The sequence below is a fragment of the Peromyscus californicus genome, unplaced genomic scaffold, assembly GCF_007827085.1.
Source record: "Peromyscus californicus insignis strain IS unplaced genomic scaffold, ASM782708v3 Scaffold_3__1_contigs__length_106647218, whole genome shotgun sequence".
Taxonomy (NCBI): domain Eukaryota; kingdom Metazoa; phylum Chordata; class Mammalia; order Rodentia; family Cricetidae; genus Peromyscus; species Peromyscus californicus.
Genome location: NW_026294551.1, coordinates 53,432,496 through 53,449,803, shown reverse-complemented (window position 1 = coordinate 53,449,803; position 17,308 = coordinate 53,432,496). Strand labels below are relative to the sequence as shown.

Genomic DNA, 17,308 nt, shown 5'->3' with positions numbered 1-17,308 from the left:
AAGCAAATAAAAATTAAATGTAAAAAAAAATTTAATTTTTAAAAAATCTGAAAATGCCCTTCCCCTTATAAAGCTCTTAACTCTGAATTGTATACTTTAAAGGAATAAATTTTATTATTCAAACATTTCATATCAGTTCTTTATAAAAACAAAATGGAGCTGAGCAGTGATGGCTCATACCTTTAATCCCAGCACTCGGGAGGCAGAGGCAATCGGATCTCAGTGAGTTCGAGGCCAGCCTGGACTACAGAGCGAGTTTCTACACAGAGAAACCCTGTCTCAATAAATAAATAAATAAATAAATAAATAAATTTTTAAAAAGTAAACTAGACCCCTAGCCTGATTGAGAAAGCGTCCCATGGCCTGGCCTGGCTTCTCTGCCCCCCTACGCTGCCCCCCGTTGTGCTTTGGAACTTGTCCACTCTCACCTCTGGAGTTTGTGCTTACCTCTGCTGCCCGCTTACACTCCCTTGGGATGACATCTCTCCCGGAAGCCCTCCCTGTCCCCACAGAAGGTGATCTGCCGGTATCGTTGCCGTATGCTCCTGAGTCGGTTCCGGCTTGGCTCTTGTGAAGTACCCATCACATATTTGTTCATTCTTGTGGATATTTGTGGAACAGCTGCTCTAGGCTGGGTACTAGGCTAGGTGCTGAGTGTTTCGTGGCAAGTGAGACATGTGATCTCTATTCTCTTAAGCTCTAAGGAGAGAGGAAGGTGGACGGGAAACTATACTATGGGGGCTGGTGATGTAGTTCAGTGGTAGAGTACTTAACCTCACATGGGCAAAGCCCTGAGTTCAAATCCCAAGCACTGCTTAAAAACCTGGTATTATGATGCATACTTGTAATCCAGCACTGGGGGGTAGAGACAGGAGGAGCCGAAGTTCAAGGTCAGGGTCTTTATGATGATGGCCCAACAGGTAAAAGCGTTAGCTGAGCAAGGCTGATGACCTCGATTCAGTCTCAGTCTCCAGAATTCATGAGAAGAGTCCTCTGATCGCCACATACCTGCCTTAGCCCATATACCCTCATACACCCTAATAATAATCATTATAAAGTTTTTCACAAATCTAAATTTAGGCCAGGCCTGGTGGCACACACCCTTAATCCCAGTACTCAAGAAGCAGAGGCAGGTGGACCTCTGAGTTCGAGGCCAGCCTGGTCTATAGAGTGAGTTCCAGGACAGCCAGGCTATGAACAGAAAGCCTGTCCAAAACACCAAAAGAAAAAAAAAATTAAATATCCTCAGTTACAAGTAAGTTTGAGGCCAAACTGGGCTACACTGAGGCTGTATCTAACAAACAAAACAATGTACTAGAGGCTAAAGAAATGGCTTCAGTGGAAGCTGATTGCTATGCGAGCATGAAACCCTGAATTTGGATCCTTAATGCCCACATAAAAAGCCAGGGATGCCATTGTGTGCCTGTAATCCTAGCAAAGGGAAAGTAGATACCCAGAGCTCACCGGTATAGCTAAATCATGAGCTCCAGCTTCAGGGAGAGACACTATCCCAAAAAACAAGGGAGAGGAGCTGTCGAGATGGCTCCGTGGTTAAGAGCACTTGTTGCTCTTACAGAGGACCTGGGTTTGATTCCCAGCACCCACATAACATCTCACTCCTAGAGCTTCTGGCCTCCGAGGGCACTGAACACATGTGTCCATTAACAGACATGTGGGTCCTCGGGCCGAGCAGCTAGTGTCCTTAACTGCTGAGCCATCTGTCCAGCCCCATGCTAAGAGTTTTCTCCCTAACTCTAGAGGTAGGGAGCCTCTGAAAACTGGAAATGGAGGCGTTTAAACTCCCTGACAGCTGTGTGAAGTGCAAGTGGGGTGGCAGGGTTAAAAGGTCTCAAACTTCTCTGAATCCCCCATGAAACTGCTTTTTAACACAGGGTCTCACTCTGTAGACCAAGCTGGCCTCAAACTCACAGAGATCCGCCTGCCTCTGTCTCCTGAGTTCGCCATGCCTGGCTCCTGCTAAACCCTTCACTCTTCAGCTCCTCAAGGAGAAGAATTGGGTCTTTGGTCTCCAGAGTCCAGCTCTCTATGCCCGACTGACTCATCACGGTGCCATTTTAATGAATTAATTAAATAAGTACTGCAGACAAGACACTAGCTTAGGTTTTTGAGAAAAGTCGAACTCAGTTATAACACTCCACTCCTCCAGATTGCTCTGCAGAGGTGACTTCTCTGACCCATCCAGAGGCTGGGTCAGAAGCTTTCATCCCTTTGCTTCCAATAAACATATGAGACAGGGTTTCTCTGCATAGCCCTGGCTGTCCTGGAACCAGCTCTCTTGAACTCAGAGATCTGCCTGCCTCTGCCACTCAATGCTGGGATTAAAGGTGTGCGCCACCACTGCCTGGCTGTATTTTCCAGAAACAGCCATCTTAATTGTGGTGGTTTGAATGAAAATGGCCCCAATAGGCCCATAGGGAGTTGTGCTATTAGGGGTGTAGCTTTGTAGAAGTAGGTGTGGCTTTATTGGAGGAAGTGTGTCACTGGGGGTGGGCTTGAGGTTTCAGAAGCTCAAGCCAGGCCAGTGTCAGTCTCTCTTCCTGCTGCCTGCGGATACAGATGTAGAACTCTCAGCTACCTCTCCAGCACCATGTCTGCCTGCATGCTGCCATGTGAACTGTAAGCTAGCCCCCAATTAAATGTTTTCCTATATAAGAGTTGCCATGAGTGCTGGAGAGATGGCTCAGCAGTTAAGAGCACTGGCTGCTCTTCTGAAGGACCTGGGTTCAATTCCCAGCACCCACATGGCAGCTCACAACTGTCATAACTCCAGTTCTGGGGGATCTGACCCTCATACCAGTGCACATAAAATAAAATTTAAACAAAGAAAAGAAAAAGAGTTGCTGTGGTCTTGGTGTCTCTTCACAGCAATAGAAACTCTAAGACAGTAATATCTCATACCCCACATGTTCTTCTGTTGGTCGATTGTATTTTTTGATACATGGTCTCATGCAGCTCAGGCTGACTTTGTACACACTAGCTGTGCTTAGCCTTGACACCTTATCATTATCCTGACTCTACTTCCTGAGTTCTGGGGTAACAGGTCTGCATATCTGTACATCATGCCCAGTCCACATATTCATTTATTTATTTATTTATTTATTTATTTATTTATTTATTTGTTATGTATACAGTATGTATGCCTGCAGGCCAGAAGAGGGCACCAGATCTCATTACAGGTGGTTGTGAGCCACCATGTGGTTGCTGGGAATTGAACTCAGGACCTCTGGAAGAGCAGTCAGTGCTCTTATCCTCTGAGCTATCTCTCCAGCCCCAGTCCACATATTCTTACAACGTCATAAAGATGCTCTCTGCACCGCAGATAAGGCCCTCTTCCCTCCCCTTGAATTTGAATTTGAAGAAGTAGGATCCATCTTCACTCTGCTTCTTTTAAGGCTCACTCTCTTGGAACCCAGCTAGGATGCATTGAGGAAGCCCAGGCTTCTCTTTGTAGAAGCACATGAGGAAGAAAGAGGTTGTCCTTCCGGATTGGGATGTAGCTCAGTGGAAGAGCATTCGCCTAGAATTTTGGAGGTCCTGTATTCGATGCCACAGCACTGAATAAAAAATTAAGAAAATGGATCCTCCAGCTTCCAGACATCCACCTAGTTCATACATTTGGATACAGAAATGAGCTCTCCTGCCTAACTGTGCCTGGATTGCAGACCTCTTAGCAGAGTGAGGGATGGAGGTTGTTAAGGTACTGCTGTGGGATGTTCTGTATGGCAAATGTGTTGCTCTGATTGGTTGGTAAATAAAACACTGATTGGCCATTGGCTAGGCAGGAAGTGTAGGCGGGACAAGGAGGAGAATAAAGCTGGGAAGTGGAAGGCTGAGTCAGAGACACTGCCAGCCGCCATGATGAGAAACAGCATGTGAAGATGCCGGTAAGCAACGAGCCATGTGGCAAGGTATAGATTAATGGAAATGGATTAATTTAAGCTGTAAGAACAGTTAGCAAGAAGCCTGCCACGGCCATACAGTTAGTAACCAGTATAAGTCTCTGTGTTTACTTGGTCGGGTCTGGCAGGTGAGAGAGATTTATCCTGACTGTGGGCCAGGCAGGAAAACTCCAGCTACAAGGTACTCCATCTAGGGATGGTTTGTTGGAAGCAGCAGCTAAGTGGACAGCATCCTGTGTTTGCCATGCAGTGGGGTGGTACCCCTCGGGGTCTAGGGATGGACCGCAACTGTTTTGGTTCCAAACCCAGCTCTGCCAGCCGGTTAGTTGTATGGCCTTTGAAAAGTTACTTACATCTCAGTGCCTCAATGCCTTTTCATCAGTATACATTTAAATATTGGAAGGTGTGATAGCACACACCTTTACCAGACTTTACCACAGAGAATTCCAAGCCAGCCAGGGCTACACAGTGAGATTCTGTCTCAAAAAAACAAGTGAAAAAAAGTTGTACCTACCTCGTTTATTGAAAGCATAATGTTATTAAATGCAGAGATAAATGCATAAGTAAATTGTTCTCATGCATGTGTACATGTATGTATATATAATATAACTTTAGTTCTGTCTCAAATGATGGTTTATGCTGGGTGTGGTGGCTCACACCTATAATTCTAGCCCTGAGGTGTGAGAGAAGGGGAGGCCAAAGGATCAGGGGTTCAAGCCCTGCTTCAGTCGCACAGTAAGTTCAGGGCCAGGCTGGGCTACATAAGACTCTATCTCAAAAAAGCAAGACAAAACTATCCGGTGATCTTTTGTGGGCCGGTGAGATGACTTACCAGTTAAGGCACGTGCTGCCGAGTCTGAGGACCTGCTGTGATCCCTGGGACCCACATGCAGGTTGCCCTCTGTGCTGCCCGTGTGTGATGTCACATGTGCAAACCCACAGCTATACCGAGGCATGACACAGATAAATAAAAGTGTAATAAAATTTTAAAAAAGACGCCGGGTGGTGGTGGCGCACGCCTTTAATCCCAGCACTCGGGAAGCAGAGGCAGGTGGATCTCTGTGAGTTCGAGGCCAGCCTGGACTACCAAGTGAGTTCCAGGAAAGGCACAAAGCTACACAGAGACTGTCTTTCAACCCTGTCTTGAAAAACAAACAAACAAACAAACAAACAAACAAACAAAAAAATTTAAAAAAGACAAACGATCTTTTCTACTTATTCACACCACTAGAGTGTAAACCCAAATAAAGTGGGAATGTTTTCTCATTCATTGTTATAACCTTGAATACCTGGAACCAGACACAGTGCAGATTAACGAATGGATACATAGCACATTTTACACTGTTGGTGAATGGAAGATTTCAGTGGTTCCTATCCAGTGTCTGTTCTTTGGTTTGGGGTGTCATAGGTACTGTCTCAGAATCCTTTGTAATCCATTTCCCATAATTACAACCTAGTCTAATGGCCGATCTGGAAGCATAGTTGAGAGGGTCTCTGAGTTCAAGGCCAGCCTGGTCTACATAGAGAGCTCCAGGCCAGCCAGAGCTACACAGTGAGACCCTGTCTCAAAAACAAAGAAGAAAAACAAATAAACAAAACAACAATAACAAAACTCCAAACCAAAGGTCTGCTAAAAAGGTTGACATGTTGTGCCTTCCTTTTTTTTTTTTTTTTTTTTTTTTTTTGGTTTTTTGAGACAGGGTTTCTCTGTGTAGCTTTGCGCCTTTCATGGAACTCACTTGGTAGTCCAGGCTGGCCTCGAACTCACAGAGATCCGCCTGGCTCTGCCTCCCGAGTGCTGGGATTAAAGGCGTGCGCCACCACCGCCCGGCATGTTGTGCCTTCTTGAAGCAGGCACTGTCCTTTCTGCTGTCCCGTTACCCGAGCAGCCAGAAAGTCGACGAGCATGAGGGTTAAAGGGGAGAGGACTCGGACTCTGCTGGTCCAGTGGGATCAGGGCCTCGCTAACTGCAGACCTTTGGTTATGTGGATAAAATGAAGCCTTTGCCGTTAACTTAGACAGCTTTGTCACGTGCGGCCAAACCCTGTGGTGTATTAGGGTTGAAGTTTACCCCTTTAGCCTGACAAGTCCAAGCCTGTCATCTTCCCTGCTGCTCAGTGAAAGGTTCGGGACAGTCATCGGTGCACATGTCACCATCCAGATCTCAGAGGTGGAGATTAGCTAGAAAGGGACCCTTGACTCGGGTTCACAGGGACTTAAAAGTGGGAGTTGTGTGTAACTTCATTCTTTTTTTTAACTCTCTGATTTATTTTTTATTTTATGTGTATGAGTGTTTTGTCTGGATAAACCACGTGTATGCCTGGCACTCTCAGAGGCCAGAAGAGAGCAGCAAGTACCCTGGAGCTGGAATTATAGATGGTTGTGAACTACCGTGCAGATACTGGGAATTGAACCTGGATCCTCTGCAAGAGCAACAACAATTTCTCTAAACTGCTGAGCCATCTCTTCATCCCCGTGCTGTTCACTCTTGAAATAAGCATTTATTTGTTAAAATCCTATGTCAGGCATTATATGGTTACTGGGGATACAAGGATGATTAGGTGACTGCTGAGTTCCCACTAAACAATAGCTCTCAGAGGGCACTAGATGGCGCTACTCCAGGCAAGGAAGAGACAGGGTTCTAGCAGACTAACATCTTGTTCCTCATGTCTGCTTTATCCCTGTCCCCTTTAATGGCCTCCCTTCACTTACTCACACACTAGCTTTATTTTAGAGTGTTTCCCATGTGCCTAAAATATCCATATCCAATGATTTCCGTATCTGTTTGTATTTTGAACACCGAAGTTCTCATCTCCAAGACAAGGACCATTGGATCATTTAGGTTTCAGACACTGCTTTCTTGCACTCTCCCTGCCCTCTTGCTGACCTATCATAAAGTGTCTGTTCTCCTAATAACAACACAACTGTGTGCACTCTTACCCAGATGTCGTGGCTGGGGCTATATAGTCTCCAGCATAAAAGAGCTAGACACACCCTTCAGCTACAAGACATAGCCAGGCCAAATACTCTAGGATAGCAGTAAAATACTTCAGACCAGTCATTAACTCCGGAGATCAACACTTTGAAATGTCTGCCATGGGAACAGAAGGAATGTGATATGGGTTGACATAGAGCATTACTGGTGCCAGGCTGCCTGTTTGTTACGTTTGAGGCTTTTAAAGTTTTGTTATTTTTACATGAGTGTAACTACTATTGTAGGCAGGGGTTTGGGCTCTTTGGGGAATCTGGTGGAAATCGCGTGAACACACACACACACACACACACACACACACACACACACACACACACATTTAGAAGGTTTCAAGATGTCCAGGTGACTTGCCATGAGGTAGAAATCTTTTCTATACAACAATTGGTATTTTACCTACAAGGAACATAAGCTTCTTGTCCCCAGTGAAGTGTATGGGAGCCGGTCTGTAGAAGGCTGCCATCCGAGTCCTGTGATGCCGCTGTGGTTTACTGAGGTCAGCCACTCTAACATTGTGTCCTCTACCCCATCTCCTTCCAGCACACACAATCACTCACACAGAAGGACTTGTACCCTACACCGTGTTCTGTTTGCTTTCTAGGCCTCAGCTTAAAGATTTGTCACATAGGCCTCATGTCAAATATCTAGTCTTAGGACAAGATGGCAGCTACTGGAAAGCCTCTAACAAAACAACTAACAAATATTAATAAATGACTCACTTCTCACAGTCAGCATCCTGTGCACCTCTAGCAGGTGAGGACTCGCTGGTGTCCTCACTTCTCACAGTCAGCGTCCTGTGCACCTCTGGTATGGTGAGGACTCGCTGGTGTCCTCACTTCTCACAGTCAGCGTCCCGTGCACCTCTGGTATGGTGAGGGCTCACTGGTGTCCTCACTTCTCACAGTCAGCGTCCTGTGCACCTCTGGTATGGTGAGGACTCGCTGGTGTCCTCACTTCTCACAGTCAGCGTCCCGTGCACCTCTGGTATGGTGAGGACTCGCTGGTGTCCTCACTTCTCACAGTCAGCGTCCCGTGCACCTCTGGTATGGTGAGGACTCGCTGGTGTCCTCACTTCTCACAGTCAGCGTCCCGTGCACCTCTGGTATGGTGAGGACTCGCTGGTGTCCTCACTTCTCACAGTCAGTGTCCTGTGCACCTCTGGTATGGTGAGGACTCGCTGGTGTCCTCACTTCTCACAATCAGCGTCCCGTGCACCTCTGGTATGGTGAGGACTCGCTGGTGTCCTCACTTCTCACAGTCAGCGTCCCGTGCACCTCTGGTATGGTGAGGACTCGCTGGTGTCCTCACTTCTCACAGTCAGCGTCCCGTGCACCTCTGCTATGGTGAGGACTCCCTGGTGTCGTAGTGCTTTTGCCATCTTGACACAAGCTGGAATTATCGAGGAAAAGGAGCCCGAGTTTAGAAAACCTGGGGCCTATGCTGGGACACTTTGCTCAGCCTTGGTGCAGGGAGGAGGGGACTGGACCTGCCTCAACTGAATGTGCCAGGCTGGGCTGACTGCCCAGGGGAGACTTTGCCTTGGAGGAGGTGGGATTGGGGGGGAAGGTTGGGGAGTGAGAGGAGGGAGGACAGGGGAATCCGTGGCTGATATGTGAAATTAAATTAATTATAAAATAAAAATATTTATAAAAAAAAGAAAACAAAACGCCATAGGCAAGTCTATGGGGCATTTAAAATGAATGGTTGATGTTGGAAGCCCCAGTCCACTGGGAGTGCCACCCTGGACCAGTGGTCCTGAGTTGTATAAAAAAGCAGGCTTCTGGGTGGTGGTGGCGCACACCTTTAATCCCAGCACTCGGGAGGCAGAGGCAGGTAGATCTCTGTGAGTTCGAGGCCAGCCTGGTTTACAGAGCGAGATCCAGGACAACTAGGGCTACACAGAGAAACCTTCTCAGAAAAACAAAAACAAACAACAAACAAAAACAAGCAAGCGTAACACAACGCGAGAAGCAAGCCAGCAAGCCCCGCTCTCCACGGCCTCTGCTTTAGCTCCCACCTCCAGGCTCTAGCCTTGAGTTCCTGCCCTGCTTCCCTTCATGATGGACTACAACCGTAAGCTGAAATAAACGCTTCCCTCCCCAGGTTGCCTTTGGTCACGGCGTCTGTCACAGCAGTAGAGACCTAAGACACTGGGCACAGTGGTACACTCCTGCAATGCCGGCACTCAGGAGGCTGAGACAGGAGGATCGGGAGTTTGACATCAGCCTGGACGGCATAGTGAGACCATCTCCAAAACTGCATACTCAGTACTTCAGCCCACCTAGTGTCCTACGCTGGAGCCTGAGGCGGCAGCTGGGAAGATACACTCCTTGATTCATTTTTGCCTGTTGCCGCAGGGAAGTCCACTTATCCCTCACTGTTTATTCCCCTCCCCTGTGAGGGTTAAAGGGGACTAAATCTAGCCACATCACAAAACAAGATGTGATGTTCTCCTCATTCCTAAACGCTAAACCTCACCCCATACACACCCACCCCTCTGACAGATGCTCTACCACTGAACTCCATCCTGAGCTCTACACACCTACTACTCATCTCATCCCATAAATGACCTTTGTTTGAGATGTGTGTGTGCAGATGCCTTGCCTACACCACACGCATGCAATGCTGGAGACTGGTGTCGGATCCCTAGAACTAGACTTACAGACGGTTGTCAGCCACCTTGTGTGTGCTAGGAATGGAGTCCTGGTCCTCTACAAGAGCACTCAGTGTTCTTAACCACAGAGCCAGCTCTCCAGCCCCATTAGTGACTTCCGTATTATTTATTTATGAGACACGGTTTCTCGATGTAGCCTTGACTGTCCTTCCCACGACCCTCTCCCGACTTCCCCACTATAAAGCCCTCATACCCTTTCAATTCTATTTTTCTGTTTGTTTTTCTTTTTGAGACAGGGTTTCTCTGTGTAACAGCTCCAGATGTACTAGAACTTGCTTTGTAGACCAGGCTGGCCTCGAACTCACAGAGATCCTTCTGCCTCTGCCTCTCAAGTGCTAGGATTACAGACATGTAATGCCTAACATGAGTCCATTACCACCGCTGGGGTTCCATTCTAACTTCTTTGAAGTTGGGTTTTACAGCTCCTCTCTCCCTGACTCTTTAGTCATTAGAGCCACCTGGTGGCCACAGGGGAAATCACAGGTGGATTACCCACAAGGGTCTCTGGTGCCAGAGTCTGCAGAGTCATTCTGCTCAAACAAACAACAAAAACGTGTTCGGGTGGAGACCCAGGCATAGGCCAGGCATCCTACTATCCCTTGGTCCCGCTTTGCCTTCAGGACACTGTGTCACACCCACTAGTTATTCCAGATGAATTCCTTGATGTCTGAGTTCATTCATCATTTATTTATTGAGCAGCAGCTATGTGCTCGGTAATGAGAATACAGCAGTGAATGGGATTTCTGCCCTTACGAGCTTACAGTCTAGCAGCCAGCCAGTCATTTTCATCCATTCTCCATTGTTTTCTAGTGATAATAAGAACACTGGAAAATGCACAGTGCTAAGAAAACTTAACTCGGGAGGGTGGGATTAAAAAAGAAAGGAAAATCGCCGGGCGGTGGTGGCGCACGCCTTTAATCCCAGCACTCGGGAGGCAGAGCCAGGCGGATCTCTGTGAGTTCGAGGCCAGCCTGGACTACCAAGTGAGTTCCAGGAAAGGCGCAAAGCTACACAGAGAAACCCTGTCTCGAAAAACCAAAAAAAAAAAAAAAAAAAAAAGAAAGGAAAATCGAAGGAATATTTAGGATAATCGAGGTGGAAAGTAGAGGCGTGTGGTGGGGAGCTGAGTTCCTGGCCAGCCAGGGCTATATATAGAGGGAGAGCCCATCCCAGGTAAAGTAAGAATAGGATGCTCTGGAAGACAGGCAAGTTTGGGCAAAAAGAGCTCATCCCAGAAGTGCATGCCCTGAGGATGCCATGGGAGGAACAACATGGCTTTGGTTCTCAAATAGTTTAGGGCTTAGGAAAACAAACAAGAATACATGTAAGATCAGTTCAGAGCTGACTAAACATCTGATGGATGGATCCAAACAACGTATGGATTTTTAGACTGCATGGGGCTGCGTGAGGTCCTCAGCATTCATGGATTCAGGAACCACCGAAATCAACGGGGCTGCTCCCACCTTTGTTCACGCTTCCACAGTCACCCTCTCAGAAAACAATGCAGCCCACCCCGTGTCTCATGGAGGTCACATTACCCTCCACTGGAACCTGAGGCCGAGGCTGGGAAGAGGCGCTGTCCTTGATTTATTTTTGCCTGATGCCACGGGGAAGTCTGCTTATCTCATTCTTTTCGGTTTTGTTTTTTGTTTTTGTTTTTGTTTTTTTTCAAGACAGTTTTTCTGTGTAACAGCTCTGGCTGTCCTAGAACTAACTTTGTACACCAGGCTGGTCTCAAACTCATGGATTTCTGCCTGCCTCTGTCTCCCCAGTGCTGGGATTAAAGCCACCATGCCTGGCTCAGTTTTTCAGTTATTCTTAATTCCCCTCCCCTGCTAGGGATACAGGGAACTAAATTAGCCAATCACCAGGAGAGTTGTCTACCTCCCTTAGCTCCCATCTTTCAGAGTCACCAGCTTAGAAAGTCAACCCTGTCTTCCTTGCCTTCTGTAAATGTCAAAAGGAAGAAGAAAGTGGCCCTCCAGGTCCCTCACTACAATGTCTGAGCTACAGGCCCTTTCTCCATTCTGATTTTTCCTGGAGTCAGTAAATATCTACCTTGTTGCCCCCAAACAGTCAGAAATCTTGCTATAATATTGATAAAGCAGCAGCCTCTGTTCCCAGAGTGCTCTGCTAGTGAACTCCCTTCAAACGGTGCATGTTGACTACACAATAGGTTACATTTCCCACTGTGCAACAGGCCTAAGACAAGCTCACATTCCAAAAACATGGTTTGATAGCAGCCATCAGAACCGTTGGGTGAGGGGGCCAGAGAGATGGCTCAGCGGTTAAGAGCACTGGCAGCTCTTCCAGAGGACCTGAGTTCAATTCCCAGCAACTACATGGTGCCTCACAGCCATCTATTAATGGGATCTGATGCCCTTTTCTGGCATGAATGTACATGCAGAAAGAGCACCATGTACATAAAATAAATCTTAAAAAAAATATTTTAAAAAAGTGTTAGGTGAAGCTACTGAGAATGCCTTCACACTGAAAAGAGCCTGGCTTTCCAAGCTGGGCAGGCTTTGGTTTGCACTGTGGCACTCTCAGGTTACCAACTAATGTACTTTTGTGCTACCAAACCTTTCTAAACTCCTAAGGAACTGTCTGTGAAATAGCATTACCAGTATTCACCTTATAGGATAGCTGTATTAAAAAGTATAAAACTCTTAGCATAATTTCTATCCTGAACTGACTAACAGTCATCCACTTTTCCTGGGGTGTCAACTGCTAAACACCTTTAGAAAGGCAATCAACCAACCAACCAAACATAGCTGGTGATAGGAATTTCCAGATCCTGTCTTTGTAAATCCCATCTTCCTGCAAACATCTCCTTCTCATCTTTACCAAAAAATCTCTCCCATCCCTTCATCCCTGTGTGTCTTTCTCTTACTATCAAAGAGTTCTGCCTGAACTCTACCTCCTCTACACACTCCAAACTGAAAGACCCTAGGTCTCTTCCTATCAATTCTAGGGATTAATTCTCTTCTAGTATCCCCACTAATATGCTCTGAGCAAATCATAGAGGAGCTAGGGATAAGAGCCTTTACATTTCAGAAAGGCACAAGAACCACAGGCCAGTTCCCAGAGGGCAACAGGTGTCTAGGCCCAGGCCCACAGACCCACACCTCTTTTCCTCAAAGCATAGAAAGAGGCAAACTCAAATATAACTTGAGTCCACATGCACATACATCTCCTTTCCTATAACTCTGTGAGGTCATCATTGAAGTAGAGCAGTACTGCGGGTATGTGAAGTGTAGCATCCATATTAAGAGCGTCAAACTCTTCTTCTTCATCCCGGATCCCGTTTTCTTCCAGGGTATGATCCATGTTCAGATTCTTCCCATCATATTTCCATGTGTAGCTGGCAGCATGTGCATTATACGGGAGATAGCGGTGTAGGATTTCCCACATTGATTCCAGAGCCCCCACCTAAAGAACACAGAAATATTCACCTCTAGAATTCTGTATGGAACACACACACACACACACACACACACACACACACACACACACGCTCCCCAAAGGCCAGGAGAAGGGCCCTTGCGCCTAGATCCTTTAGGATTTGCTCTAAGGAAACTGGGGAGAATACCAGAAGTAAATCCAGTCCCCCAAAACGACAGAGCTTGGATCAGAGTGTCTCCATTAGCAGATAGCACCCTTCAGGCACCCCATAGTCCCAGAGAAGTAAAGCTGAGGCTCCAGCATACAATAAAGACACCAGAGTCCTATCACTTCTAACAAACAAATGGCTCAACAGAGTCCAAGCCAGTGCCTCCCACCTGTCATTGAGTAGACTAAGAGTTCAATTGCTGTCTGCAACAGCACAGACACCTTTCCAGGGACCACCATCACTAAGATGCTGGCCTGGACCTATGAAGGAGGCTGGTAGCTGTAATCTAAACACACATCTAAAATTTCCAACCCTGGGAACCCGGGTCATTTGCTTTCCTGTTCATAACAGTGTGACAGGAAGAAAACATAGCTCCCCGAAATGATTTCTGGTTCCCACTAGCCTGTCCCCAGGCACCATATCTCACCTGCAGTGTGTGCTCTTGCGACGTAAGAGTGTTAATAATACGGATATTCCGGGTCTTGGCAGACAGCCGCCCCACCTGGTAGGTCGACCCCCTCCACCAGGGCTTCCCGAAATCATTGGCCCAGTCTGAACGAGGCAGAGGAGGTGGGACGTGCACGAAGCGGCCCCGCGGGGTGCGGTATCTCAAGCAACCAGTCATCGGATCTATGTGCTTGCGAATCTTTAAAAGCAAGGGTTTAGAGAGGATGACAGGAGCAATCACTTTGTCGGGTTCTGGTTATTAACCCGCCGTCCCTCCCCCTCTCCCCGCTCTCCAGCGTCACTTCCACCAACCCCACATTCCAACAGAACTTACATCTCTAGTCTTTGGATCAAACCAGTGGCTAATGTCCTGGCCTGCAACTTCTAGGATGGGCTTCAGCAGTAGGTCCCCTGAAAAGGAACAGCGGCCGTCAAAGGCCGGCCACCCAAGAGCCAAAGCCAGCTCCCCAGCCATTCCCTAACGCGTGTCCCTTACCTTTAAACGCTTGGACAAGGGGCGTCAGATTGTACACATAGCCCAGGTAAGATACCCAAAGGTCTTCGGGCTGGTTGTGTTCCGCTACTTCTGACGGCGTGAAATACCGACGGTGAAAATAGTCAAAGTCTGGCCCCGCCACTAGGCCCCGGCGCGGCATGGCTCCTGTTCTATAAGGCGCACCGGCTCCCTTGGCTACTTTCTCGCTCCTCAGCACTCTTACAACTACCAGGTTCAAGAGCTACCCAGAGTGCGTTTGTCGCTAACATGGAAACCATTGTCCTTCTCCGGCCACCGTCCGCCGAAGTTAAACTCTGCGTAAGCAGGGCGGGGCTTGAGCTGCGCGCGTTCACCGGAAGCATATTCTTGATTCCGGCACCGCGCATGTTGTTGAATTGGTTCTTAGAGAAGATGAAAGCGATCCGGTTGATAACGGAGTCTAGACTACATGAGTTATTTAGGAGTAACAGAAAAAGACGGTGGGGAGACCAGAATAGAAAAAATTTTCAAATTTCAGGCATTTCTAAAGGATGTGTAAGAAATTTCAGGTGAAGTTCTCGCGATAGTCTTATAACAGTAGGCATCTATGAGCCTGGGCTGAAATAAAATCTCGCGAGATCTCTGGAGTGGCGGAACCGAAGACGCGGAGGAGTTGTGATCTCACGAAAGGGAAGCGCTTGGGAGCACTCGCGAGATCTGAATACCCCGACCCAAAACGCTCTTAGGAAGTTTAAGGCCCAAAGGAGGTCCCAGGGCCAATGGCCGGAGCTGGGCCAACCATGCTGCTACGAGAGGAGAACGGCTGCTGCAGTCGGCGTCAGAGCAGCTCCAGCGCCGGGGTTAGCGTGGGCTCGGGTTCTGGAGGAGCAGTCGGGCACGACATCGGGCGGAGAGGGGAAGGGGGTGGAGAGGACAGAAGAGGGAACTGCAGTTCCCAGCAGCCCCCGGGCTTCAGGCGGTGCCGCGCGGCCTGCTGGGAGCTGTGGTTCTACGGGCGTGCAGCCGAGACTGCGCGCGCCTGAATTCGTGTCCTGCCCTAGCAGGACTCTGACGGGGAACAGGAGGACTCGCCGGCCGCGCGTGCCCGGCAGCAGCTAGAAGCATTGCTCAACAAGACCATGCGCATTCGTATGACAGATGGAAGGACACTAGTCGGCTGCTTCCTATGCACCGATCGCGACTGTAATGTCATCCTGGGCTCTGCGCAGGAGTTCCTCAAGCCGTCTGGTCAGTGTCCAGGGAATACACACCTTCTCGGGAATGCGGCGTAAACTTAACCGCAAGGCATTTCCTCTTGCGGGCCTTACTGCACCCCTCATTTTCCGGGGCGAGACCGATGCTTGCCTGCCGTTCTGATGCTTTGACCTTTTTTTCCAGATTCATTTTCTGCGGGGGAACCCCGTGTGCTGGGTCTGGCCATGGTACCAGGACATCACATCGTTTCTATTGAAGTCCAAAGGGAGAGCCTGGCGGGGGCCCCGTATCTCTAACCACAATAGCACTTCTCTTTGAGACCATTAAAACCTATGATCAAAGTGGTCGGTGTCTGTGTGGAGGTCCGATGCCAGGGCAGGGATAGCACACCCCACCCTCAAGAGAAGGTTTATCTGAGTTCAGGAGCTTTCTTTACCCGCCCCCTCAACCTAATGCCCAGGAGTACCAAAGCCTCCCTCATGTTATGAGTTTTAAGGCAACAGGCTCTAGGGTGGGCCCCTCCATCTTCCCTCCCACGCTGCTGCTTCAGATTGTAGCGGGAGGGGGTGTCATCCTGCTCCGGAAGACCCATTGTTTCCCCACCCCGGCCTGGCAACACTTAGTTCCTTTAAGCTGGGGTCAGAGAACGGGCTCGGGTCCCCAAGGGGAGCTGGGTAGGCAGCCGAAGCAAGGCCCCCTCTGAGCTATTAATGGAGAAGTGACTTTGGGGTCAGGGTCAGAACTCTGGGGTCTAACCAGGAAGAACGGGCTGATGCGATAAGGCAACGGCAGGATGCTGAAGGATGCTCTGTCTGCCGGTTTGGAGTCTCAGGGATGTGTTTCCCACTCCTGAGCCCTGGGCAGGGACGACTGTGTATATGCCACCCCTGTATTCACAGAGCACATCCATTTCATAAATTCTTTATTATTTGTGATGGTTTCTTCTCTAGCCCTGTCCCTCAGTCTCGTAAATATTAGAGGAGCTGCACCAGCAAAGGAAGTCACAAGGTCCAGATCTCCTATTTACGCTAGGAGAGGGAAAGAAAATGTGCAGGGTCCAGCCCAAAGGTTCAGGATTCCAATGAGATTTTCTGGGGCATGGGAATTTTCGCCAGCATTGGGTCCACAGGTGATGCTGTGCCGTCAAAGGGATGCTAGGACCTGACTCAGGCCGTGGTAAGGAGCAGGACAGGGCAGAATAGCCCTGGGCTTGCTTCAAGTCCTTTCGTGACCAGGAGGACAATGGACAGAATTCTTGACTCCACGCACCTCAAACCCAGACCTTTCCCGGTGTGGGAACAGCCCGGGACCCCGGTGAGGCCGGGATTTGTTTCGGCTGTGGGATGCGCCGGCGCCTGTAGAGGGCTCGGCTGTAGGGTACTAGGCAGTCGGCCAGGCGTAGGCGCAGGCAGAGACGGCGGTAGGTGGCCAAGGCAAGCACAAGCAGCGGCACCAGCAGCAGGAATCCAGTGACCAACAGGGCGGTGAAGCCTGGGTCCCGCAGATGGGCGGTGCAAGGGGGTGCCTGGGAGCGCAGGAACTGTGCAGATAAGAGCCATCAGACTCTAGCTCACTGGACCACACTCCGCCCCGGAGGGAAACAGCCCAGGCCGGGAGGTTGTGGCTCAGAGACACCCCAACATCTCCACCCCTCGGGCCCCATGCTTACCTGAGAGTGGCAGAGAAAGCCGAAGCCTAACATGGTGACAGCGGGTAGCAAGATGGTCCCCAGGACCAGTGCCAGCAGGAGAAGATTGAAGACAGCCACCAGCAGATTCTGAGCCGTCACTAGCACCGCGCAGGCCCAGCAATCCAGGGGATCCCGGGGCTCTGGGCTGCCAGCGAGAACCGAGCGTTGGGCTCCGGGGACCTCCGCCATGGCCTGGCTGGTTCCCGCCCCGCAAGGCTGCGGCCCTTATAGCCCTCTTTCCTGCCCCTCCCCCGGGGCAGCCTCTCCCCACCCCACCCCCAACC

General features: G+C 49.0%; 3 protein-coding genes across 3 annotated transcripts; 1 reads left to right on the top strand and 2 right to left on the bottom strand.

Annotated features, from left to right (window-relative positions):
* Positions 1-10,250: 10,250 nt before the first annotated feature.
* LOC128121739 (cytochrome b5 domain-containing protein 1) lies at positions 10,251-14,630 on the bottom strand. The gene is made up of 4 exons (XM_052756700.1): positions 14,141-14,630; positions 13,979-14,055; positions 13,625-13,843; positions 10,251-13,016 (listed from the first exon to the last, which is right to left on the bottom strand). Exons 1-4 carry the CDS (start codon positions 14,298-14,300, stop codon positions 12,786-12,788), a joined length of 687 nt encoding a protein of 228 aa, XP_052612660.1. The 5' UTR covers positions 14,301-14,630; the 3' UTR covers positions 10,251-12,785.
* A 139-nt stretch (positions 14,631-14,769) lies between these two features.
* Naa38 (N-alpha-acetyltransferase 38, NatC auxiliary subunit) lies at positions 14,770-15,678 on the top strand. The gene is made up of 3 exons (XM_052756702.1): positions 14,770-14,979; positions 15,184-15,367; positions 15,518-15,678. The coding sequence occupies exons 1-3, from the start codon at positions 14,899-14,901 to the stop codon at positions 15,628-15,630; spliced, it is 378 nt and encodes a 125-aa protein (XP_052612662.1). The 5' UTR covers positions 14,770-14,898; the 3' UTR covers positions 15,631-15,678.
* Positions 15,679-16,239: 561 nt separating this feature from the next.
* On the bottom strand, positions 16,240-17,274 carry Tmem88 (transmembrane protein 88). Its single transcript, XM_052756701.1, has 2 exons — positions 17,004-17,274; positions 16,240-16,874 (listed from the first exon to the last, which is right to left on the bottom strand). Exons 1-2 carry the CDS (start codon positions 17,211-17,213, stop codon positions 16,605-16,607), a joined length of 480 nt encoding a protein of 159 aa, XP_052612661.1. The 5' UTR covers positions 17,214-17,274; the 3' UTR covers positions 16,240-16,604.
* Positions 17,275-17,308: the final 34 nt, after the last annotated feature.

Bases quoted from the DNA above. Each gene is read 5' to 3' on its own strand.
- LOC128121739 (XM_052756700.1), bottom strand. From the start codon at position 14,300: ATGCCGCGCCGGGGCCTAGTGGCGGGGCCAGACTTTGACTATTTTCAC. The intron at 14,056-14,140 runs GTAAGGGACACG...GTTCCTTTTCAG, and splicing joins CCTTGTCCAAGCGTTTAAAG to GGGACCTACTGCTGAAGCCC. The intron at 13,844-13,978 runs GTAAGTTCTGTT...TTGCTTTTAAAG, and splicing joins TTGATCCAAAGACTAGAGAT to ATTCGCAAGCACATAGATCC.
- Naa38 (XM_052756702.1), top strand. From the start codon at position 14,899: ATGGCCGGAGCTGGGCCAACCATGCTGCTACGAGAGGAGAACGGCTGC. The intron at 14,980-15,183 runs GTTAGCGTGGGC...CTGCCCTAGCAG, and splicing joins AGAGCAGCTCCAGCGCCGGG to GACTCTGACGGGGAACAGGA. The intron at 15,368-15,517 runs GTCAGTGTCCAG...CTTTTTTTCCAG, and splicing joins GGAGTTCCTCAAGCCGTCTG to ATTCATTTTCTGCGGGGGAA.
- Tmem88 (XM_052756701.1), bottom strand. From the start codon at position 17,213: ATGGCGGAGGTCCCCGGAGCCCAACGCTCGGTTCTCGCTGGCAGCCCA. The intron at 16,875-17,003 runs GTAAGCATGGGG...TTATCTGCACAG, and splicing joins GCTTTCTCTGCCACTCTCAG to TTCCTGCGCTCCCAGGCACC.